General features: G+C 29.3%; 2 protein-coding genes and 1 long non-coding RNA gene across 8 annotated transcripts; 2 read left to right on the top strand and 1 right to left on the bottom strand.

Moving 5' to 3' along the window:
* Window positions 1-647: 647 nt before the first annotated feature.
* LOC145200940 (beclin-1-like) lies at window positions 648-20296 on the bottom strand. 2 transcript variants are annotated; one of them, XM_090098000.1, is made up of 17 exons: window positions 20082-20216; window positions 18512-18583; window positions 10278-10327; window positions 10083-10141; window positions 9795-9882; window positions 9515-9704; window positions 8470-8568; window positions 6358-6463; window positions 6167-6250; window positions 4477-4537; window positions 4310-4398; window positions 4144-4215; window positions 3812-3850; window positions 3449-3491; window positions 3247-3296; window positions 2768-2821; window positions 648-1056 (listed from the first exon to the last, which is right to left on the bottom strand). In XM_090098000.1, the coding sequence occupies exons 4-17, from the start codon at window positions 10136-10138 to the stop codon at window positions 945-947; spliced, it is 1143 nt and encodes a 380-aa protein (XP_089954126.1). In that variant the 5' UTR covers window positions 10139-10141; window positions 10278-10327; window positions 18512-18583; window positions 20082-20216; the 3' UTR covers window positions 648-944. The 2 variants fall into 2 exon arrangements, with proteins under 2 accessions (XP_089954126.1, XP_089954124.1); XM_090097998.1 differs by lacking the exon at window positions 18512-18583 and having other exon boundaries at window positions 20082-20296.
* LOC149883609 (uncharacterized) lies at window positions 15395-17732 on the top strand. The gene has a single exon (XR_016455710.1). It is a non-coding gene; the product is annotated as an uncharacterized LOC149883609 (long non-coding RNA).
* Window positions 20297-24630: 4334 nt separating the features above from the next.
* On the top strand, window positions 24631-26050 carry LOC149883608 (uncharacterized). Of its 5 annotated transcripts, XR_016455722.1 has the most exons (5): window positions 24631-24762; window positions 24842-25298; window positions 25439-25565; window positions 25690-25797; window positions 25954-25967. XR_016455722.1 is itself a non-coding variant. In XM_090098069.1 (4 exons), exons 2-4 carry the CDS (start codon window positions 25136-25138, stop codon window positions 25957-25959), a joined length of 528 nt encoding a protein of 175 aa, XP_089954195.1. In that variant the 5' UTR covers window positions 24631-24762; window positions 24842-25135; the 3' UTR covers window positions 25960-26050. The 5 variants fall into 5 exon arrangements, 4 of the variants coding, with proteins under 4 accessions (XP_089954195.1, XP_089954194.1, XP_089954193.1 ...); XM_090098069.1 differs by having other exon boundaries at window positions 25439-25797; window positions 25954-26050; XM_090098068.1 differs by having other exon boundaries at window positions 24842-25051; window positions 25131-25298; window positions 25439-26049.
* Window positions 26051-26463: the final 413 nt, after the last annotated feature.

Genomic DNA, 26463 nt, shown 5'->3' with positions numbered 1-26463 from the left:
ACCGACACATTATAGATCATTTACGAGTCTACACTCTGAATCAATAGCTTTTAGATAAGTGGAATTAAGTTTGCAAAAAATTTAAAAAAAAACAAAAAAAAAAACAGTAAAATATTTTGCTGCTTTCATATTTGCGTATATTTAATGGAATACAAAATAATCAGCAATGAGCTTGAATAAAATTTATCATCGACTTTATTTACATTTACGTTATTTAACTAAATTTTTACTAATTATAATAATAATTATTATTATAACGAAGAATTTATTTTTACTCGTGTCAAAAACATTTTCTTTTACAAATTCTAAAGAAACTAAAACATAAGAAATATAAAAATAATATTTAAACAAACACAAAAAAATTGTTCTTTATTGAATTTTTATATTATTAATTTGCAACTTTCCCTTTTAATTTACAAAACGTTTTTATTTCGCGATGAAAAATGAGACTGTCTACGAATTATGACGAATTTAAATCAATTTCTGAATATTTACACCCTTTTAAGATTCTTCATCTTTACACTATGTACATGGAGTATTTTTGACTGATTAAAATACTGCATGCATCTGAAATATATATATATATATATATATATATATATATATATATAAACAAAGCTCACATATCATCAGAACAAAATAAGAAATTTTTTTTTGGAAGAGACGCATGTTTTTTGGAAAGAGCTCACCATCCACACACATGGTTGATAAGATCACAAGAATTTTATGATGAAAAACACGATCCCGCTATAAAACAGCAGGAAATTAAAAAATAAAAATAATTTACTTATATGGTAAAAAAAAAAAAAGTTTGATATCGTGGCAACAGCGAACCAAAATACTACATTGTAGTTCGTGTCATCTTCAATAGCATTACTTTGTGCTTGCAGCAAGAACTCGACATCTGGAGGTGCAGAAAGATTTTTTTGCAGATTTATAATGAATCACGGCAATTTATCTGCGAACTGTGAAGAAACCCAAGCCAAACCCCATTTCAGATTGGTGAGCATAAATTTCAGGGCTTTCGTCCAATGTTCTTCAGAATTAAACTGTATCCTGAAACAAAAATATATATATATTTACGATTTCCAGATTTTCAAATGTACGTTTCTGTAAAACCTCTGAATTGTCAGTAAAACTTGTTATATTGTCGACCAAGGATGTATGTACGTATATTGGTAATTATTTCATAGAAGAATTTAGCAAACAGGTTTTAGGGTAAAATAACTTCTATGAGGTTAATGCTCATCACATTCACAAACTAAATTATCTTTCCGCACCACTAAAGTACTGATGTGACGAGCAATTAACAGGTGGTTACTAAAAATCCGGTCTGACTTGAACTGACTTTTAAATACCGCAAGTTAAAGTTGTTTTTTTTTTATGCTTACATCCATTTTAAAACTCATTTAATTCTCTATAAGTTAATTTAATTGTTTTTAGATAATTATCAAAAATTAGGAAAAAAAAAGGTGTCCAAGCAAGAAGAGGAATAAAATAAAATCGCAAGGTAAAAAGTTCACCGTAGATCTCTTAAATACTGAACAAATTCCAAGAAGCACTATCTATGATATAATAAAACGTTCTGAGAACAATTCTGGACAAAAAAGAGTCCAAGGAAGTGGTCGTGTGGCCAAAATCATGACCCCCAAGGTCATCAATCGTCTCAAAACCATGTTTGACCATAGTCACTGAGTTTCGATGAGGCAAACCGGTCAAAAATTTAGGTGCACTCATTCACATATTATCAAAACTCTTGTCAAGTACATTGACATCAAAACCTATACCAAACATAGTGTACCTGACCGACAAGAGGGCTAGAAAGAGCGAATCAAGACCGGCATTGATCGTCTCATCTTTGATGATGACCGTGACCGTGACCGACTGCTATGAGGCCCATGACATCAATTTCGTCAAAAAAGTTGACAATCCGCCAGTCGTGCCGGAGTGTAACTCAATCAAAAACGTTTGGGCTATTTTGAAAGGCAAAGTGTACGAGGGTAACTGGCAAGCAAAAGACGTAAAGCAAATACAAACCAAAATAAAGCTTTGTGTGAAAAAATTGTTTAGTAGAAACATAGCAACCTTTTAAGGAGAGAATCACTTTTTAAAAACAAAATCACTTTTTAAGAAAAACGTTTAAGAAAAAGTTACATTTTCATTGTAAAACAATGCTTGTATATGGTTTTTTCTGGAAAACTGATAGGCTCTATTTACAAAAATATCAATAAAAATATATCTCATTACATCACAATATAATTGGGTGTAATTGCTAACTTTTTTCATACAATATATTGTTCAATATACTTGTCATAAAATATGTTTCTTTTCTGCCAAATCACTCTTCATCATAATTAAAGTTAGTGTCATTTAGTTTTCTGCTTTTTATTTACAAATAGAAATTTTGTCAGTTTTTCTGGGTACTTTTTATGATGTCTTAGACAATTTTGTAGTTTCAGTCACTTTTTTTGGGTGGGGATCTAATGTTAAGAAGAAATTTCTCACCATGCCTTTACACGTTTTGATTTCTTGGCTAAATTTTATTTAGCAAAAAAATTTTCAAAACAACTTATGATATGCTCTTAGATTTACTGTTTATGCAAGACTTGGCTCAAAGAACAAAAAATAAAACAGTTCTTAATGAAAGATTTAACAACTCAACATCATGGCACCTCTTTGGACTTTTATTTAAATACTTTTTAAACTTTATAAATTAAAAAAAAGATTGGCTTTTTATTTGCAGCTTTAAATTTTAAAAAAAATCTACCTTATAGAGAAGGCACCATTTCCTGAAGAATCATATATCTTTCCTTTCTCCATTCTAAAAAAGTCAAACGCCTAGGGTAGTAAAATAAGTAAAACAAATAAAACATGGCCATAATGAAACATACCTACAATTTAAACTGTTATGGATTTATATAATATTAATAGACATCTTATTTGAGATCTTATTTTTGTTTAATAACTCAACATCATGTTACCTCTTTAGATTTTTGTATATAAATACTTTATGTTGTCCTACTTGTTATTTGAAATGGGATTTCACAACACATACTAGGCTTAGGAAAAAAATCAACAAATACTGCAAAAAAAAAACTTACAAAATATTTCAATTTATATAGTATTTAAACATGCTGGATTGAGCAAGCGTGTGTTTAAAGATTTAAAACATTCTTTTTTTTTTTAAAAAAAAAGCTTTATTTTTACTATACAGGCATTCAAAAATTAGGTCCTATTCAAAATTACCTATAAGGAAGATTAAAATGCGAATCTCCTTTCTCTACTTCTTCTTTAAACTAGAAAAAAAGTTTGTTAAACCTTACCTTATGGCATAACAGAAATTCACAGATAAAATCATGTTACAAAAGAAAAATTGATTACACTTAAACAGACTTTTCTGCTGAATAACAAAAAAGAAATTCTTTAAAACTGTAACTTAATGTTGAACCTGTTGAAGGCAATCGAGAAATGCAACCATGGCATGATCAAACCTGCAATTGAAAGATTAGTAACAGGCTTATTTATAAGAAAAATTATAATTATTTTAAAAAATTATATTCAGAAAATAAACTGATAGAGAAGGATTGAAACTTGCCTGTACTAATTATGGAAGTGCAGAAAACGCTTAAGTAATAAACTTTTTAGGAAATCAACTCATTTTTTTGTTTTTTTTTTCTTCATAAGATTTAGGGATTAATTTCTTCAGTTATTAAAATACCGTAGGAATGCGTTAAACAATATCTAACAAATTTGTTTAGCTTGCTACAGTTTTATTCACAAAGGCTGCAATATCTTTAAAATATAAACCTACTTAGTATCCCAAAAGAAGCGAAAACCACCTGATCCATACCTAAATCAAAAAGACTAAATTAAAGTTGCTGCGAGTTTTAAAAATTGTAAGTTTGACAAAAATTGTCATTTGGTATTAAGAGTTTACACAAATATTTACAAATCGCATAAAACATTTATAGATTGTATAAAAGGTTTATACAAAGTTTACATTGATGCTACATCAAAGTTGCACTTTGTTTCACAAAGCTTTATCAACAACTATAAAATACTTAATTGTTAAAGATTAAATTGTAGTTATATAAATATTGATTTTTATTTCAAATTTTACTTATTTAAGACTGTTTTTCTTACAGTGGTAGTTCTCTGGATTTGTCATCAAGACATTCTAAGTAAGAGTGATTTCCATAGGGTACCAGCTGATATCTAAAAAAAGGGCAAAAAAATTTAAAAATAACTTTCAAAAAAAGGAACATTTTAAAGTTAAAAGGAATCAGAGAACAGTTAAACAGAATATTACCTTTTAAATCTGATTCCTATCTTTTTGGCCAATGAATGAAGGAGCAATACTGTCTGACCCCAAGCTGCATTTATCTCAGTCCATTCAACCTTGGGTTTTCAAAGTTTTATAAATGTCAACAAAATAAAATAACTTTTATACTGAAAAAAAAAAGCAAAAAGTCTTACTGGTACACTTGGTAGCCTTCCAAGTCTAAAATTATTTATTGTTCCAAAATGCCCTTTGTGCCTAAAAAAAAAAAAAGGAATTCTCAGTAGTTTAAAGATACAGAAATATGAGTGATGGCTTATCAAAAAATTAACTATCAGCATTCAGTTAGATAAAGCAATGATTCTTTTAACATAAGTTGACTTAACAGATTTCTCTTAATCAAAGCCATTTTTTTATGTTAGGCTCACTTTAAAAAGTAAGCTGCTTTTGAGCTGTTGATGAGTTCTATAAAATTTATTCCTTAAGTAACTCTTTTACTTTAGAAAAAAAACTCTGTCAGGAATGGTAAACAATAATAATATTGAGTTACAACTTAAAACTATCTCTTCACATATTTTCAGTTAAATATGAAATTTCAATTGATCAATAAATTATTGTACTCAGTTACAATTATTGAAGCTGGAAAAAAAACAATCCATTTTAGTTTGTCAAGTGCAAAAATTAGCTACATTTTAGCTAAAATTATCTAATTTAGCACCTCATAGGGATCTTTCATAGGGATCTTTCGTAGGGATCTTTTATAGGGATCTTTGTTAGCTGGAAGAATTAGTACTGATATTCTGTGTTGTGAAAAAACCTGCAATTCAATTCGTTCATAAGATAAACTACAGGTGTTTTGAAAGCTGTCAGATTAATACTTTTTTTATATAATTATCTAGGAAATGATAAACAAAGTATTCAATAAGCAAAAAATATATTTTATAAAATCAACCCTGAAAAATCTAAAAGAAATGAAATAAATTTTTTTTTCCTCCTCTTAACTTTCTAACTTAGTAAGAGGAGGACTATTAATAATTCTTAATCTTAATTATCTCCATTATTTCTAATTAGCTCCATTATCTTGAGTTTGGTGCAGATTTGTTTTTAAATGGTTTATTTAATTTTGAAAAATACAAAAAAAAAATAAATAAAACTAACTTAATATAATTAACTTAAAACTAAATTAATATAATTAACTTAAAACTAACTTAATATAATTAACTTAAAACTAAATTAATATAATTAACATAACTAATGTAAACAATTTTAATTTATAATGATTGATCAATAGACTTTCCTGTCACATGACAACAGAAAAATAACTTATAACTTAAAGAACAATCAATTTATTAATGTAATACAAATTATAGAAGTAAACATAAAAGAAAGTTACTTCAATCTTTTGAGGTTTTCTATTACTAGTGCCATTTATAATGCTAATGTGAGTAATGTGCATAAGAATAAATGTGAGTAAATGTAAGAGTAATATCTATATTCAGAGATTTTTCTAAATTAAAAAACTGATGAAATGAGCAGTATTTAAAATACTTGGAACTCTGTGAGTTTTGGAGGGGAGAGAATTTTACAAATTGTGAGAACAATTGAAAAAACACCTAAAAAAATTGTGACCTTTAAAAGCAATTTATTTTTGACATACAATTATTATAACATCAGCATATTGAAAAGCGACATATAAATTGATTTGTGATTAGATAAACTAACATTGTTTAAAGTATCAAGTGCTCGAGCAAAACAATGCTTCTGAAAATTATTACTATGCATGACGCAAAAAATCACACAAAATTTTATTTCAAAAAAATAAAACTTTTTTTTGAAGTGATATTTAAAAAATCAGTGTAATAAATGTTAAAACAAATTATATCATACCATATATGAAATGTACTGTTAAATACATTTGTCTTTTGAAGTTTATCAAGTTGTGCCTGTGCATACTGAAGTTGGTTCAATATACTGAAAAATCATCATTATTGAAATATATCAAACAGGTTCATTTAATGCTTATAACCTTTTTTTAAAAAACCTCATTATAGCACAGATAAATATAACAGTTAAAACACCTATTTTGTTCATCTTCAAAGTTCAGCAAACTTTGCTGATGTATGCAGTATTCTTTCCAATATTTGTTTTCTTCTTTTGACAATCTTTCCTTTTCTTCCATCATTTCTACAGAAAGTAGATAAGCTAATCAAATAAAAACTCCATTCAACGCACAGAGTAAAGATCTGTGTAATAACTCAATGGTGTTGAGTTATTATTTACATTATTTAGTTACAATTCATTGCTCTCAGCAAGAACCTGTAATTGCATTTGTGTTCAAAGGTGTAATTTTCTCTGGCTTGTTTCTTCAGAAGAACATTTTTAACTATTTGGTTAAATACTTTCAGTAATAAATAGTTGTAAATAAAGTTATTTTTTTTATTAGTTCAAATAATTTTAATTACCAAAGAAGTCAATATTAAATATTTATGGAAAATGTACAATTAAAGTAACAAAAAACTTTTATTACAATAAATTGTTAAAAATTATCTCTAATGACAAACTAAGAGTAAAACCATTAAAGACACAAGTTTTATAAAATCATTGCATTAACTTCGTCTTTTTTATTTTTTATTTAATTTGTCACCTAACTTAAATATGGCTGACAAAGATGTTCAGTATGACAATATCATGGACCAAATGAACCATACAGAGATTTGCAAAGCAGTCACAGTAAATTCACAAAAACACCTTAACTACTAGCTACTTACTTAGCCCACTAGATAAAATAGCATAGTAGCTCTTAAAGAAAAATCTTTTAAGATACTTGATAATAAATTGGTTTATAAAAATTGAGAATAGTTGGTAAAATTTTAATTTAAAAAAGTTTTCATTTTGGCAACAAAATTTTTTTATAATCTTAAAATTGTTTGGAAAGATAATTCTTTTATCTAAAAGCAACTCATGTTTGACAAGTTTGGTTATTTTTGCTTAAATGTAACATGTTACTAAAAATTGTTTTGCATACAAAAAAACAAGCAGCTTTTTTCATTACTTTTTTTTTTCTCTCCCATATTCAGCAGCTTTTCAGTTGGAGTTTGACTAACTAACAATAAAGTTTAAAGGATTTTGCTAAACCCATAAAATTTGGGTTTAGCAAAATTTAAAAAAAAAAAAAAAAAAAAGGAAAAATGATCCATAAATTACATACCAGTTTAACTTTTAAAGGAACATTAACTATAAATCAGCAGTAATTTTCTCAACAATCAGATCACAATGGACGTAAATCATCATTTTTGATAATTTAAGTCCATTACGATATGAAAACTTAATTTTTTTCTTGTTGCAGTTATGTTTTGCCAAAGAAATTCATAACTGTCTTAGGAATAGGAATTGAAAAGAACTTTCATAATTTAAGAGTTTGCTAAAGAAGCCATCGTAACTCCATCTACTACTAATGAAGCCATTACAGATTCAAGTAAGATTTATACACAAAGGAGCTTTTTTTCTTCTCAAACAATTCTAGTTGGTGGCTACATTTAACATGGTATTTCAATTTTCAATTACATGGCACAGACGATTCTTTTTCTTAAAATTTATAATATCCCACTTTCTTCTGCATAAAATTCTGCATAAATTAAATTAGAATAATTACAAACTTCTGAGAGCATTTTGAACTGATTTTAAAAACTGATTTCAGCAAATATTGATTTTGAAAGTTTGACTCACTATGAAAAAAAGTTCTTTTTATCTTAAACAAAATTTATATAATAAATAAAATCTGTTCAAAAAGTTTTTCAAGATTTTATTTTTCAGTTTAACAGCTAGAATCTATTTGAAACAAACTCCTACCCAATGAATAATAGCTAGAATCTATTTGAAACAAACTCCTACCCAATGAATAATAAGTAGTTTTGCTATTTTACCTATCTTTAATAAAACGCAAAGACACAAAAAACTGTGTCTTGGTGGTTTATTTTTCAATTACAAAAAAAAAATAAAAAAAAAAAAAAATTTTTTAATGACAACAATTATGGTATCCTTGTGTTAAAATCGAAAATTCATTTATAAAATTACGAAGTTTAATTCTTTATTCAATTATAAAAAAGTAAAAACTGACTCAAGTAACATGCATCACTTTTTAACAATGTCTAATGTAATTTAAAACTTTTTTAAAAATTTAAAAAAATTACCTTTTTTTTCATCTTCAATTTTTTTATGCTCTTTTTCAATGCTGGCTAATTCTTCCATTAAACTTTTCTCTTCTAATCTTAAAAGTCTTAGCTCTTCATCTGGAAATAAAATTTAAGAGCATAAAGTACTGAATAAAATATTTTTACTGAGTAAAAATATTTCAAGACATGTTTATTCTTTGAAAAAAGGTCACTTTAAGTAAAAACTTTGTCATTTTCTGTGAAGCAGAGTTTTTCTTTTTCTTTTATCAATTCTATTAAATGAAAATTAAATGAATATTAAATAAAAATTAAATGAAAATCTGAATTTTCATTTATTAGAGTTGTTTTTCCACATAACCTAATCTTTATTGCTAATTGCTAAAATAGTAAATTTCCATTCCACCTTCTTCTCAATCCAACTGTTAATTATGACTACCTTATCAATTAATGATAGTTTGCTAATTTTCTATAAAACGTTGTGTAAAAATCTTCATCCTGAAGAGTATAGTTATTTTTAAGGGTTTTTAAAACATTGAGATTTGAAAGTGATCTGAAGAAATAAGTGAAGCAGGTGGCATACAGCAGGTATGAAGGATTGTTCCAGCCTAAGCAGTAGGTATATAGAAAATTTCAAAGATAGCGTCAAAAACATGTTAAAAACTCACAGGGCAATTATTTGACTAGTCTACTATCTATATGGTCTTTGCCAGGTATGTCTACTGTCTATATAATCTTTGCCAGGTATGAACATGACTTTTTTTCCTCACAAACAAATTTAACATTAAATACATTTAATTAAATTTGAATGAAAACTTTTCACTGACATTTAATTGAATACCACACACAAATTAGATTAGGCAATAACAAAAGAAAGGTCATCAAAAAAAAAGAAAACCCTTTTGAATTAACCAAAGCTTAATGCAATGAAATACCTGCATGTGTAAATAAGAATGTGCTAAAATTGCCGTTAATAGTTTTATAAAGCTTTTTGTTTTAAAATTTTATTCCAAAACAACCTTTTTGTATAAGATAATAAAAATTACATATTGACCCACATTAATACCTAAATCTGCGTCCTCTTCTTTATCTTGTGATTGAAGAGTTGAAAGTAGATTTTGGTAACTCTCAAGTTCATTTTCGGCTATATGAAGCTGAATGTCAAGTTTATTTAACAAAATATCAGTGCACTCCTCGCATAGAGGATGATCGATGTCTGTATTTCCTGACATAATGTCAAAAAGTTGAGCTGAAACCTACAAGATAAAAAACATTGGGTTACTTCATTTTTAAGCAAGACTTATTTTCAAAAAAAAAAAAAAAAAAAAAAAATCCTAAAAACCTACTTTAATCCTATGGCTAAAATTATCAGTTTTATTTTCACTTGCTGCTTCGCCAATAAGTGAGAAACCACTCCCAGCCCCAGATGATGTTCTGAAGTGTTGTAAAACAAGTTTAATAAAACAACAAAAGTTCAACAAATGTTCTGAAGTGAGAAACATAAGAAAAAATCAAGTAATGAACGAAAAGTTCAACAAATGTTCTGAAGTGAGAAACATAAGAAAAAATCAAGTAATGAAAGAAAAGTTAATTCAAAAGAAATTTTAAAAAACTACAAAAAAAAAAAGGATTACTTTGATGCATGAATTATTTGTTTGACAACATCAGAAGACTTCATCAAATCTTCCATTGCCTATTTTAAAACATAAATAGCTGAAAAGTATCCACAATTTATTCTGGTATTGTAATATCTAAAATATTGCTATAACATATTAGAAAAAAAAAACAAAAAAATTAATGCTTTTTAAACAAACAAATTAAATAATAACCTTGCTGTCATTATCAATAGGCTCTTCATTGTTTAAAACAGGAAAAGAAGCTAAAAAAATTTATCGAATACAAAACACAATATTTATAATGCAACAATTTGTTAGTATAGAAAAAGACAACAATAACTGGTCTTAATTTGTAAAGAAGACCAATCAAAATTATGCTTAAATACAAAACTTCAGCTGAAATACATAAAATATAAACATAAAAAATTATGTTATATGACAATAAAGGTTTAAATCTTAGTTTTTGCTACACTTGTTTCCATGGTTAAAAATTTCTGTAAATTTACTTGATCTCTAGCGAAAAGCTTTACTATTATATTTTACTATTTTTACTAAGTCTTTTTTTTTTAAACAAAGAGTTTTTTTAACAAGGTACAAATCATTACTTAAACGCCAAAGTACATTTTGTCTAAATTTCAACGAGACAGGGCTTTTATCTGCTAATATTTGTCATTGCCATGCTACTACCATCATTGAACCACCTGGATACCAACCACCAGGATATTTTATAAGCAGAGATATTTTCCACTGCAGTATTTTACCACTGGAGTGGAAAAACACTGCAGTGGAAAATATCTCTGCTTATAAAATATCCTGGTGGTTGCTGAACTTGAAAAAAAAAACAACAAAAAAAACATCTTTAAATGAAATAAAATTCGACTGGGCCACAAGTTTTATAAGTAACTCTTTTCTTGATTAAATCATTTTTTAATTGAATTCTTTTCCACAAAAAGAATAGTCTTATGAAAAAATTCAGAATAAATCTGAAAAATACATGAAAGGACATTGTAATGTCATAACTATTCATAAAATGAGTAATTGCTTGTAAATTTAAACTTCGAAAGCTGTAATAGTTAAAATAAATCTAGTGGTTGTTTTGACATCAGAAGTTTTGAGTGCTGAAAAATAGAAAGAAACATTTCAAACATTTTAAGTTATTTTTACATTATTATTATTATTATTATTATTATTATTATTATTATTATTATTATTATTATTATTATTATTATTATTATTATTATTATTATTATTATTATTATTATTATTATCATTATCATTATCATTATCATCATCATCATCATCATTATTATTATTATTATTATTATTATTATTATTATTATTATTATTATTATTATTATTATTATTATTATTATTATTATTACTACTATTATCAGAAGTATAAGATCTCTGTAAATATCCAAATTCTTAATTGAATATTTATCTAAGTTATTATTCAAGATTGCTAAGGGTATTTGAACTTTGTTCTGTTTGTTGTTGTCTACCCCAAACGATCCTTTTGTCTTGCACAAAATATCGTGATTTTAGTCAAGTATACTTTAACTTTGTTCTGCGGAATGATATTTATTTTCAGAAATAGTAAAGACTTGATGTTTGTACAAGTTTATCAAATAGTTAAGAAAATCTGCTACCAAATCACCTTATTTTAACAATATTGATGCATTCCAAATTTGAGCACATGCTCATTTTAGCCTAATACAGGGTGTTAATGATGGTAAAGAACATCCAACTTAGTGCTATAGTTACTTTGAAACACCACATATTTCTTAGGGGACTTAGTACACCAGTCTCCTTGTGACACAATCATGACTCTGACAAGGTCACCTTATCCACTACACTAACAAATGGAACAAAACAGCTCTGTCTATGTTTTTTTATCTGCCTTTCTCCCTATCTAGTTGTCTCCTATTCATTAGCATTAACATAAATTCAGCTAAAACTACTATCTTTTTAAATGTATAATTTGGATATATAGTTTGTGTATATATTTTATGTATAAGTTTTGTACATTTGATTGCTTAAATACAGCTCAGTTCATCAATTTTATATTAGTCAAAAGTATAATTTATAAGTATACTAAATACTTAACCCATTCCACCACAACTTTTTTTTACATATTTTGTTAATTAAAACACTATTTAATTTTTACAAGTTTTTATTTTAAAGAAACCTTAACACTAAATTATGAGTAATATTTACATGAATAAAATTGTTGACAATGATTTTTTTATATATAAAATGACCATGTAAAGACAGACCGGCGAAACGCCGGTTTAGTGTTTCAATACCATAATGTAGTAGACCGGCGATTCGCTGGCTTTGTCTGTCAATGGGTTAAATTGAAACTTCTTCATCTACGCAAGTCTTTAATTTTCTTTGGACATCTGTCTGAAAATATTTTTACTATTCCTAATCTTAAGGCTTAAGTAATTCCTTCTCCAAGGTATTCTTTGCTCAGTCTTAAACAAGCAAAACAAACATGTTTGTAAAATAAAATGAATTTATCATTAAATACCAATAAAAATTAAAATACATTACAGGTCAATAAACATTTAAAAAAAACAAGTACTTATTAGTAGTTAGTAAAAGAATTCTTATTTTCAGCACAGAGTAGAATGCAAAATGAACAATTATTATATAAAACCCCCACACCCCTTCAGCCACTGAAACTTTTTAATAAGCCAGAAAGAATGAAACTGTTTAATAAGCCAGAAAGAATGAAACTGTTTAATAAGCCAGAAAGAATGAAACTGTTTAATAAGCCAGAAAGAATAATAAGCCAGAACAAGCAAATTTTTCAAACAAATTACACATTTTTAATGTTTTTAAAACTTCAATATTGTAATAACTTAAATGAGCATCTTTGTTTATTGCCATAAATCGTTTAAGCGATTTATGATGACTTGGGATACAAATAAGCAGAGTGAACAGGGTTTATTCCTCCACTGCCGTAACCTCAATCGAAAATTTATTTTCTAAAACTTTTGAAAAAATTAACGAGTATTTGCATAACTGAAGACTTTTTACAATTCCATAAAAACTCTCTATAACTTACAACAATATCAGCACAATTTCCATAATGTTGGATCCAAAAGTAATTTGAATATTTCCATATTTGGTATAACTAGATGCCTACAACTATAACTAAATGCCTAACTCAGTAGTTTTTAGCACGAAATTTTACATCAATTTTGATGAAAGGCTGAAACTTATATGCTGTTGCACTTAACATCCTTTTAGTGAACTTCAAAGCAGACTATTTGACCTGAAAAACCTTTATTTGAACTAGAAAATCTTTATTTAACCAAATATTAGAACTAGTAATACATTGGAAATATCATTATCCAATCAAAACTCATACTATTTTATTATAAAGTTTTGGCTTCAAACCAAATTTTAAAAAACTATAAAAAAAATATTTGTCATCCATCAGGTAATCAACAATGCTTTTCAAAAGCATGCAGCATTACACCATTTTTTTTGTCAAACAAATATTTTTCAACCAATTCACATAGTTGAGCTACAGTTCAATATCCCCAAATAGATCCTCAGGAAATTATAAACTAAAGTAAAACACATATCTTCACAAACAAAAAAACTTTAACAAACATTCCTTTACTTGACATAAACACATCTGATGTACAGATAGTCCAAAAATTATTAGCCCACCATTGCATAACTACTTTATCTTTACTGTCATATAAGAATTATAGGAGAAAATTACTGAGTGCTAGTATAATTGTGTGGTCTGTTTTCATTAGTATATATACTTCAAGTTAGTTTCAACTTTTCTTTTACTTTTGTTTCTGTTTTATTGACAACACAGTACAAGTTTGTTCAAATATCATATACAAAAATTATTGGAACGGAAAACTTTTATTTTTGTTGAGAAACAGGCATTTTATCAAATCTAATATTGTATTGGGTATCCTTTGATTTTAATGCATACTTGTAATCTACTTGGCACTGAATAAACAAATTTCTGAAAAACACACAACTTGATGTTATTCCATTTGTTCTTCCAGAGGTCCCCAAGCTCATGGATATTCTTCAGCTTGTTTCTTCATCCTCCGATTGATCTCATTCCATAGATGTTCTATGGGATTGAGATTGGGTGAGAATAAAGGCCAAGCTAATGTTTGAATATTGCTTTGCTTGAGCCAATACTAACTAGACCTGATGTATGCTTGGGATCATTGTCATGGACGAAGAAAAATTCTTGTCCAAAATGTAAATTTTTGGATCGATGGTATCAAATATTGTTCTTAGATATCATGATAATAAAATTGATTCATGGTATTGTTTAAAATATATAATTCACCAATTCCAATTGCGTGAAACAGCCCCAAACAGTAACAGAACCCTATCTTGCTCGACTGTATTCACAGTACAAGGAGGGATTTAAAACTTAATCAGCTTGTTCTACATTGTTTTGGCATACTTCAGACATTTACCTCAATTGATCTTTTTGACTAATGGTTTCTTTTGTCCTACATGACCAAAAAGCCTAGCTTCATGAAGTCTATTTCAAATGATATTTGGCATGTAATATTCCTAGTTCAATCCTGATCTCGATCTTCACAGCATTGGCAGATTTACTTCAATCAGACTTAACTTTGCATACTATCAATTGATCAAATGTTTTAGTTGTTTTTCTTCTTCGGCCATGTCTGATTAAATTATTTGACACATACTGTCTCTCTAAGAAGTAATGTCTTAGCAGCAATTTCCTGTTGAGAACCACCACTCTGAATTACTCAAGTTTGAAGATTATTACTACATTCTTTCTTTTTAGGCGCCATTTTTATTTGATTGTCATCTAGTCAAGAAATCCATAAGTATTTATTCTACTATTAGTGGTTCTAGATACAATGTCAACACATTTCTGTAACATTCTGCAAAAGTAATGAAAGTTCTAGAACTTTTCAGGAGAATTCTTTTCTTTCCTTTTTTTGAGCCAATAATTTTTGTATATGATATTCAAACAAACTTATACTGTTTTGTCAATAAAACAAGAACAAAAGTAATTGAAGAGCTGAAGCTAACTTGCAGTATATATACTAATGATAACAGACCACACAATGACAATAACAGTCAGTGATTTTCTCCTATAATTCTTATATGACAGCAAAGATAAAGTAGTTATGCAAGGAGGGCCAATAATTTTTGGACTCACTGTATGTCAGGCTTGCAGAGCCGGAGCCAGAGCCGGGAGCCAAGGATCCGATACTTTTTGCAGGAGCCGGAGCCGGAGCCGAGAAAAATTAGTAGATCCCGGCTCTCAAAAAAATTTTGAACTAAACAAGTTTTTTTTTTTTTTAAATTTTAGATTAATTTTTGACACATTTTTTTAGCGACCTCTGCACTTCATTCAAGAAACTTAAAACTCAAAATTCTCTAAGTCTCTAACAAATTATTTCATATATAATAAAATGACTTACAAGTTTAGTCTAAAAATAAATCTCAAAAAAATGGCCGCCACCATATATTTGCTTACATTGTTTTTTTAAATTCTTATTCTTGTGAAATGAATGAAGTGCCATATTTATTCTTATCTTCTGTCATTTTTTTTTCATTTCAAAATTATTCAATGACCCAAAAATAATCTTGTATTTTTCTTTTCTTCTCCTGCAATATTTATATAAAGTTGAATATATATTTGGAATTTTTCCGCTATTTCTGTTATTTACAAATTGCAACCATGAGTGATAAAGTAGAAGACGAGAGGTTATATGATGAACTGAAATGGTTTGCTTATCGCGAAGAGGACAAAGTGTTTTTTTGTCAAGTTGAGATTAGTGTAGGGGAGGAAGTCAGCAAACTTTGCGGTGCAACATGCAAATGCAGTACGAGGGAAAAGAGCAACGAAAAAAAAAAAAACCCACCGCCAACATGAAACACCATTTTGTCAATAAACATTCGACACTTTTGACAAAAATTGTTGAGGCAAGAGAGCAGAAACTGAAGAAAGAGAAGGCCGAAAAAGAAAAGAAACGCACCTCATCCGTTTTTGAAGGAAATCAGGGCTCGACTAGTGAGACAAGAAAAGTACAAGCACCCATCGATCGCTTTCTCAACAAAGTTACCATCGCAATTTCAAAAGAGGACTTCAAGAAAGGCATGAACATGACAATTCTTCAAAACGGCGCTCCCTTTAACCTATTCAGCAGTGAAGGAATCAAGGTTTTGACTGGCGATTTGGCAAAACATTTTGGCTTGAAAGTCAACCGGGATTCTGCTCGAAGTCAAATCATGGCTTTGGCTCAACAAAAGTGGGCTAAGTTAAAAACCAATCTACAGGGAAAGCTGGTTTTTCTGAAAGTCGACAGAGCTTCAAGACATAATTGAAGCTTTCTTGGCGTCAATGTGCAGTTCTTCATGGATAGCAAAATCAAGAATCTCTTGAAGGCGTGCTGGAATCGTATGGCATCAGGAAAGAAAATGTCCTCGGAATTACAACTGATAACGGGTCGAACATGGTGAAAATGGTTGGAGACTTTGGAAAGACAGATGAAGGTGACATCACTGACGAGTCTGCTAAAGAACTTGCTGGCGTCGAAATCGAAGAAGAACTTGAGGTTGAAATTGAAGGTGATCTGCCGGATGCTTATATCACTGACGACAACGACGTGTTTGAACAGCAGAGGCCTTACTTCAACGAAAAACATGAGCACCATTAATCTGCAACGTTGTGGTGCTCACACCTTGCAGCTGGCTGTTAAAGACGATTTGGAAAAACGAGGCATTAAGTCTCTGGTTGGCAAAGCTTGAGATGTAGCAAAAGCTTGTCGAACATCGAAAGCAAATGAATTTTGCAAACAACACAAAACTAAAAAGGTACATACAATATAATCGCAAATCGCAATAAATGAAAATGTTTAAATGAATATTAATAAGAATCTGAACTTGAGTTTGAATTTAACATTTGTCAATTATGCATTTTCGAATGTTGAAAACAATCAAATTTAAAAAAAGTTACTCAAATTTCTCAAATTAACAGGTTGCAATAATCGACAATGCAACCAGATGGTCCAGTACATTCAACATGCTCAACCAACTTCTTAAGATGCGTGATGTCCTGAATGCACTGGAAGCGGAATTTAAAACCCGTGACTTTATGTTTCTAAATTACGAGTGGAAGCAAATAGAGGAACTTGCAAAAATCCTCGAGAAACCGGCAGTTGCAACTCAATACTTCCAGAGTAAGGATCTCACGCCTGGGAACTTTATTTACATTTAGGAAATTCTGAAGGAGGAGCTAGTTTCTGGTGAATTCAAGACGTCTGATTTTGGGAAGAATATCAGGGATTCAATGGTGCATCGGGAATCACTTTTGTTCGATAATCCCTTTTTTTGTGCTGCTGTCTTTGTAGATGTGAATATCAATGCCTTCTCGGAGAAGAGCAACAGATTTTTATCTCAGTTTTCAATCTATTATTTTTTTAAACGAAAATTGGAATTTGAAGTTACGTACTTTTAATGAAATTCAAAATACTGTTTCATTTAACTTTACTTTTTGACATTCTACTTTCCTCACTGCAAGAATATGATAGATTACAATTTGTTTGAAATTTAAAAACATTAAAAATGCTTTACAATATTTCAATTGATTGTTGAAGACACTCTGTGGAAAATCCTGAAAAAGCTCAATGAGCAAAAGAAGTTCGAAATCGAGGGGAGTGGATTGGTCTTCATGGAAATGACTCTAGTGAGAGTACTGGAAGTGGTTTGGAAAATGAAGAGGAATCCGAGGAAACGAGTCCCAGAAAAAGGATGCGAATTCGAATGGAACGTGCTCGGAACCAAAAAAGCGAGCAGTCCAGCCAAGTCATATGGAATCAGATTTGATTGATAGCATGGTTTTTCTTCGAATGAATAAAGAGTACATTTTACTTTTGAGTGTGTATTGACAGAAAAAAAAAAGAGAAAACGTTTCGAATTTGGAATTTGATGCTAAATAAGTTAGTTGAAAAAATTTTGTAGAAATGACCAGACAAAGGCATAAATTTGCAAGTACGAAATGAAAGGGTATATGAAAGGGACTGATTCTTCAAAAAAATGTAGTAGTTTATTTTTCATTCATTAAAAAATTTATGAATAGACGGCAAGGTATACTTTTAAATCTTATTCTTCTATTGACATTATGAGGAGCTGGAGCCGAGTTTTTGCTGGGAGCCGGAGCCGGAGCGGAGCCGTGAAAAAAATTGGGCGGCTCCGCAAGCCTGCTGTATGTGTCAAGTAAATGAACACATTTATATTACAGTAATTAACCAAGCTCTTTTTGTCTTGCTACATCGTAAGAGCGATTTGCTTATCTGTCTGATATTTTGCATATAATTCTGATATTTTTGATATTTTGTGTTTTCAATAGGATTTATGATGAATAACATGAATTAGTTTTAAAAGTTGAAAATGAACGAAACACTTACATTAAAATCAGTTTCCATTATCTATCACAAACCATCCCCACATGAAACAATAGACAATTCTATTTTATTCATCTAAAAAATATGAAAATTATCAATGGATTGCTTTTAGTATAAAGTTGTTGTTTTTCTAAATTTAAATGCAATGTTCTTATTAACCATCTGATTTTACCAGTCACTCATTTAAGCACAAAATTTTCGTCAAAAACATAAATATAGTGGTATCTACCTAAACTTCTCTAGATTCTTTTGCCTAAAAGCTATTAAGAGGCTTTATTATGTAAATCTTCATCAAACTGCTGTTCTAAAAGTACCAAATATGTAAATATTCAAATTCTTCTGGATGGACTTTTTTCACCTTATGCAACAACTACACGGATATTTCAAGTAGATAACATGATCATACAAATTTACATATTGACAGCCCGAATATTATGTTTTGATATTTTTTTCAAAAATCTTGGTGCTCTAAATATTGTGAATTAAGATAACTCGTATGGATGAGATAACAGTTTTGATTAACCACAAATTAAAAATGAGAACAGAACAGATTTCCAACACCAAGACCAATGACAAGACTGAGGATAGCTCTTCTAGCGCTAAGTATAGGCATAAGAACTTGATTGATTAGAGTTTGTTTATACTCTCGTTTTTTTGTTTAATAGAGTAAACAAGATTGATTGGATTCTATGAATTTCAAATTCTTATATATTTTTGGTGAGCTCTGCATGGTTCATTATCAAATTGAAATCCTTTTTGAGTTAAATATCAGCTACTGACTTTGAAGACATTGAAACTGATTGTACATTACAGTTGACAGTCATATGTTACATCTGCAATGATAAGATTAGAATAAATTGAATTCTTAAGATGTAAAAAAGGAAAGCGAGTAGTTTTAATCCTTTTATCTTAAGAAGTTTTCTATATACTTAGTAGTAGCATTCAAAGTCCATATATATATATATATATATATATATATATATATATATATATATATATATATATATATATATATATATATATATATATATATATATATAGTAACATTTTAAAATCATTGAAAAACTAAAAATGTCCTTATCTGATGACCAACTTGATACTATAAATCTAAGATGCTCAATTACAATTTTCTAATTATTTTGTTTTAATAGTCATAATGTTATAGATGGACTGACTAAAATTGGATTTATATTTTCTTAAAAAAAAATTACTTCATTATCTTATGCTAAATATAGATCTGAGTAAAATCATTTAAGTAAGATTATTTAAGTAAAATCTTGATTCTTTTACTTTCCTTGAATGTTGAATATAAAAAAATGAAGTTACGCTAAGCTTGACTTTTTATTTTATTTTTATCATGACACAACAATTTAAAAAAGTGCTTTACGCTTCATTTTATAACAAGTACAATTAAAAATTTGATTAACAACTGACTAAAAATAATTTAAAAATAAAGCACACAAAATTAAGTTCACAGAGTTTTTTCCTACCACTTTTTAACATTTAAATAGTTAAATAACAGAACAAGCATATTCAAGTTAAAAAGCAACAAACTTCTCTGAAAAAAACTTACATTCCAAATCTTTGTACGACTCTTGATCAAGTGAATAAAGCGAGGTGTCAATGCATAATGGTTGGTAGCATTGCTGACATAAAAAGCTGACATGAGTTGTATCTTTAGTGCCAGACATTGATGCTGTTAACTTATCAGCCTTAGCCATGATTCAAAAAAAAGTTTGATTGTTTATCTAAAAAAAAAACTCCTAATTTTTACTAAATCCAAAATAGTATATTTAGTCAAATAATCTTTTAATGAGCAGTGAAATTAAAAGCAGTTTTGTTATTAATACTCATGTAAACAAAAAAGCAAATTAAGAAAAATTAGATAGGAATCTGTTTGTCACAATAGGAATCTGTTTGTCAGAAGCATCGAGTTGTTATAATATTTATTATACTCATATTCATAGACATATTCAACAACAACTTGAAGTGACTAGAAAAGTATTCTAGCTCCTTTGCACGTCTTAATGTCTGCTGTTACAGGTCTGTATTAGAATTCTTTGGGATCTGGATTAACTGACATAAATGTCATATTTGATAACACTATATCTGTTCATAAGGCCTATTATGAACAGATATAGTGAATTTATATTTATATTGACATATAACGTATAATATGATTGAGTTAATTACTTGAACAGATTTAAATATTGATAATTTTCATTCAAGAGACCTTGCGAAAGATAAATTTTGTTAGAGAAAAAGCTAATACGCATGCGCATTCGAATCGTCAAGCAACAAGATATTCTATTCCTCCCCAACACCAGCTTTTTGAGAGAACTTTTTTTTTGCTAATAAATTTATATGCGCAAGTGGGCAAACTTGTAGCATTCTCATTTTTTTTAGCTGCTCTTAACCGTAATTTTAGAAATTGATAGCCAGAGATTCTATTGAAGTTTTAGTTTTGAGAAACTGGAGCAGAGGTGAAATGCCGATCTGAAGCCATCCTCAGAGTTTAGGGTTAGAATCTGAAGCCACCCTCAGAGTTTGGGTTAGACTCGGAAGTCGATGACGAGGAAGTGACGTGTACCAGCATACCAATCATTAGGGGGAAATGTTTTTGGCGGATAACTTATTGTTAACCGGGAGAAGTTAAGCGGTTCGTACCGGAATAACATAGGCAAGTTTCTTTATACATCATGTGTGGGAGCAAACCGTTTGAGTATAACAAGCTATTATTCCCCTCTATAGCTATGGCTACTTTCACAGGGTTGAGACTTGGCTGAGTCTTTTCTGGTTAGCTTGCAAAATTAGCGGAGTTGGGGCAGGCGATATCACATATTTGAGAATTTCGCAAGCGATATAAACATCGAATAGCCAACTGGTTAGTGTACCGACTTGATAGATCGATCGATCGCTGAACAGGATTTCATAATCCTGAAGGTCTCCAAAGCTTGAAGGGTGAAAAGGACCTCTACCTCAGACCATCTAAAAGTTGAGAGGAATGCTATACATTTAGGGATTCCTACCATAAGCATTAGCTAAACTAGCTTTTGCCCCGTGGTAACTGCTGAGGATTAGTCAGCTCTGAGCAGGGTTAGATTGCCAGAATCTGCTTGATCATCACATCCCTGCATCAATCAATCTGGAGAGATCACTAAAGGGAGACATAAATAGATCACGCATAGCCCAGTAGTCCTCATAAGACTGAATGCTTTGAAGTTCTTGACCCTGCATCCGGATACTCAATTTGTCTACTATAGCTCGACCGCGATCGCTAACGAAACGAGCTGAAAGGTCTATCCCCCTCGAAAGCGTCCCATCATAAACCAAGCGTACGGTGTCAGGCACAACAACCATTCCCCTACATAAGCTTGGGAACCGGATGAGCATTGTCTGACCCGAAGGGTTAGCTATTGTGAGGAGGGAGAACAAAAATAAAAACGACGATGGATAGAAAAATATTCACAAGATGATTCACCAACTCTTCACATAAATAAGTGATAAAGCGTTAGAAGAAAAATTAAATATAACTGTGGAAAAACGTAAACACGAAGACGTGTAAATGATAAAGCGATAATAAGAAAAGCTAAAAACAACGATCGGAAAAGACACATACAAGATGACTCGTCCACCTTCACATAAATAGATGATAAAGCAAAAAGAATTAAGTTAAAAACAACAACTGAGAAAAGACGTAAACGTGGAGACTCGTAAACGATAAAGCAACAATTAGAAAAGTCAAAAACAACGATCAGAAAAGACTCATACACGATGATTCACCGATCTATCACGTAAGTAGATAATAAAACGGAAAGAAGAAAAGTTAAATACAACTGAGAAAAGACGTAAACACGAAGACTCATCAACCTGCCATGTAAATAAATGAAAAGATATCGCAACAGGAAAACAAGCAAAAACTATAAAAGCTCAAAAAAAGACGGACTCAAACAGTTAAGTGGAGTTAAGTGAAGTTAAGAGTAGGGATTTGGAGAGATAGAGATTAGAGCGACTGATGAGTAAGGTCGTCTCTTTAGAAGAAGAGATTTAAAAGAGAAATTTAAGTGAAAAGAGTTTTTAAAGAGATTTAAAAAAAGATTTTTATGAGAAAAGAGTTTTAAGAGATTTAAAGAGGATTTTTAAGAAGAAAAAGAATTTTGTGATAAGAAGAGTATTTTGATGAATAAGCAGTTTAATAAGCAGTTGAATAAAAGAAGAAAAGAAGAAGATTTTAACATTGATTGTTGGAGAATAACCAGAAGATTTAATTAAAGAAGAGATATTTGTAATAAAAGAAGATATAAAAGAAAGAGGAGTAATTGAAATAAACAGTATTGAACACTGCAAGAAGCGTAAGAGAATATTATTTGTATTATATAAAAGTTATAAGAGTAAGAGTGCCACCATTACACATTAATAGAAAATTTGTTGAGTTTTATTATATTATAGAATATACTGAGGACGGCGATTATAAGTTTAGCCCTTTTAGATTAAACCTTGTCCATTCCTTAGAGCTCTGCGTTACGACCGTCCGATTCACTGCAAATCTAAAGGGTTCTTGAAGGTTCTGCGGCTGTTCTTCAAAGAACCTAAAGGTTCTTAGAGTCGACTTAAAGAACCCGTGGGTTCTTCACGTACCTAAATGGTTCTTTGTAGAACCGGCTACTTTTTAAATGCAAGTTTAAAGAACCTTTAAGGTTCTTCGCATTAATTGTTAGAGTAAATATCTTAAGTTTCTTCTAAAGGTTCTTCAGAAACTTTTTTCATCTTTTTTAAGACGCCATTTTGTTTTTTTACTCAGCGTGTTAGTTGATTATAACGTGGAATCTTATAAACTTGACTAAACATGAATTCTGAAAAAAAAAGTGATATACTGCCAATGGTTGATAGCTACCATACGATTTTGTATTATCAATTAGTAAAATTAATTTAGGATACATTATGAATTTCAGATTCTACACAATGATCCCAATATTATATTTAAAACGTAATTTAGAATAATAGTAATCATTTGCATCATATTGTCGTATAAGTTAGATCAAGTTTAAAACTACAATTATTTTTGAATTTTCAGTTCAAGTTTGGAATGTAAAATATGTAAATGTATGTATATATGTATATAATGTATGTATATAATATACGTATATATAAATCTTAATGCTTATGTCAAATAAATTTACTTGTAATGGCAGCCTACGCTATTGGAAAGTCTAAAAAATAAGTTCAAGAAGGAAAGAGCCTTTGGCGCTACTGCAGTTTCTCCCCCCCCCCCCCCTTTTTTTATTTTTGATTATGATAGAGAATTTTATGCTGATTCAGAAAAATATAAAAACATGGACCTGAAAATCAACGGAAAGTGCTCTATTTCGAAGTCAAAGTTGAAAAAAATCCCACTAAAAACCCTAATATTCGCCATTTTGAGAATATTAAGTTAATGATTTTTTAGCTGACAAAAGCAATACATTTATAGCATGGTTTTTACATTAAAAAAAGTCGTTAAAGTATGTTTATCTCGCGCAATTTTCGTGGCAATGAAAATAGCCGTTTTTTGATTTATTAGAGAATAAACTATATTGCAAGTAATGTACTTTTGTAATGAATTTTAAAAAAGAATTCAGCAGTTTTGTTTCCTAAAAGAAGAACTTTTGAAACTTAGTTCATAGTTGTTTTATCACATGTAAAATTTAGAAAATGTCATCTTTAAACCGTTTTTTTTAATAAAAAAAACCAGCGTACAATACAATAATAATTATTCATCAGTTTGTCTACATTCCCACACTCTAAGTTCAACTTTTATTTGAAATCTTCCATTAATTTCATTTCGTTTATTACACTTTCGTTATAACACTTTAAAATAGTAATGCGAAGGCTGATGGAAACCAGGTCTTTTTATTGCGCAATGTAACGGTAATTCACTTTCGTTAAAAATGAAAGCGTTTTGAAAAAAAAAGGCGAATATTAGGGTTTTTAGTGGGATTTTTTTCAACTTTGACTTCGAAATAGAGCACTTTCCGTTGATTTTCAGGTCCATGTTTTTATATTTTTCTGAATCAGCATAAAATTCTCTATCATAATCAAAAATAAAAAAAAAAGGGGGGGGGGGGAGAAACTGCAGTAGCGCCAGAGCCTTTTTCATTAATGTTGAGACTGTTGCTATCCATAAAAGCAAATTTGGGAATCCAGCTAGAGAATGCAAGTGCACAGAAGATTGTCTTGAGAATGACCAAGCTTCTAGTAGGACAGATGGAGACTTGGTAAAAATTAAGCTTATCTGTTTTGGGATAAAATAGTAAAAAAAAGATTTAATAGTTATTGAAAAATAAATTTCTTTAGCCACATTCTCTGCCTATTGGTGAGGATGATGCAGCTGTAGCAAAACATCATCCGGATATGATAATTGAATACCGTAATCTTTATCCAGATATGAATATACTGATTGATTGTCAGCAACATAGTTTGTTAATGTGAGCAAAGGATTTCGATGGACGTCTTTGCACAATTGATCTAAAAGCTAAATACCCATTGCTCTGCTCTGCTCAATTGGTAGGCTTTTAACTATTCTCTTGATTTTATTTTTTGTGTGTTCCAACTTAAAAGTAATAATGATGTTAAAGCTTCTTAGTGAAAATGAAACTGAGATTTGGAAAAGATCTCAATAAAGAACTTCATCAACAGATGGAGGGTAAGGAAGATAAAATCTTAAGCTTGGTTAAATTAAAGTGTAAAGACGATTTTATTTCTGGAAATTTTGCTGAAGTTGAGTGTGAAATTAATGAAAGCACTAAGAGAGGTAATAAATTTTGTGTAATACAAGAGATTTCTGTTTTCCAAAAAATTATTGCTAAAAGTTTTTATGTTTTTTTCTGTTAAATATTGTTTTATAATTTAATTCTGTTTTATGTTTCTATTGTAATTTTTTTTTTATTACAGATGCTACATTCAATAGACCAATTCTTTTATTTCCACAGCTATTCAAAGAATCTATTGAAACCTTGGTTACATTTGATGACACTCCAAAACAGAATACACCAACTATTGCAATCCCTCAAGCTCAAAGGTTGACATCAAAATTTTGTAGAATTATATTAGATAGCCAAGAAATAGTTGAACATTATAATAATGTTGATATCTCATTAGCGGTGGCTTGTATATTTGCCTCTTATTTTATTTACGATATACAGTACCCTGTTCAGTTGAAAAACACATTATTTTTTGAACACATCATATTTGGTGTATCAAATAAAGAAGTCCCTGTAACAATTCACAGGATGGTAAATACTTTGTGCAAGGTTATTGATTTATTTTAAACTTATTTTATATCGAAATCTTAACTTCAACTGCCTAATATAATTTTACAAATTGTAACATTTATAAAGCAAGAGAGAGAGATTTACTAGAAAATGAGTAAAATTTCACCTTTTATATACCGTCTATTGTTTGTTTAGGTTTAGCTAATTCTTCGAAGGGAGGCAATAGAAACGTTTAAAATAAAGCAACTTTTAAATTTATTTTGTCCAAAAGTCTTGTAATTTTTTATTGCTTATAATACATGCTTTTTGTTAATCTATTCGTTTTTTAATTCATCATTTTGCATAACAAGTAAATGGTAAAACGTTAAATCATTTTTATCACTTGATATAAACTTTTTGGAAGAACATGGATTAATTTGTTTGAAAAAATAATAAGTTTTAATAAAATTGTTAGGCTAAAAAATTATCCGAAAATTCAATAATAATTATTAATTATGGTTTTTTTTTTAAAAAAAAAATTATTCAAAGATTTGTCTAGTGAACATTTTTTCAGTCAGATGGTCTTGAATCTGAAATAGTTCTTCAAAAACAGTTCTTTGAAGAACCTTTACAAATAGTTTTTCTTTTAAAAAAAGGTTCTCTTTAGGGTTCTTTGAAGAACCTATAGGGATGATTTATCGGAACTATCAAGAACTCTTAGGTTCT

The sequence above is a fragment of the Hydra viridissima genome, unplaced genomic scaffold (assembly GCF_058129835.1).
Source record: "Hydra viridissima isolate aposymbiotic clone 2 unplaced genomic scaffold, HvirCarnegie_v1 scaffold_9, whole genome shotgun sequence".
In the NCBI taxonomy this organism is placed as follows: domain Eukaryota; kingdom Metazoa; phylum Cnidaria; class Hydrozoa; order Anthoathecata; family Hydridae; genus Hydra; species Hydra viridissima.
Note: the sequence above shows the minus strand (reverse complement) of the source record. Positions and strands in the feature narration are given on the sequence as shown.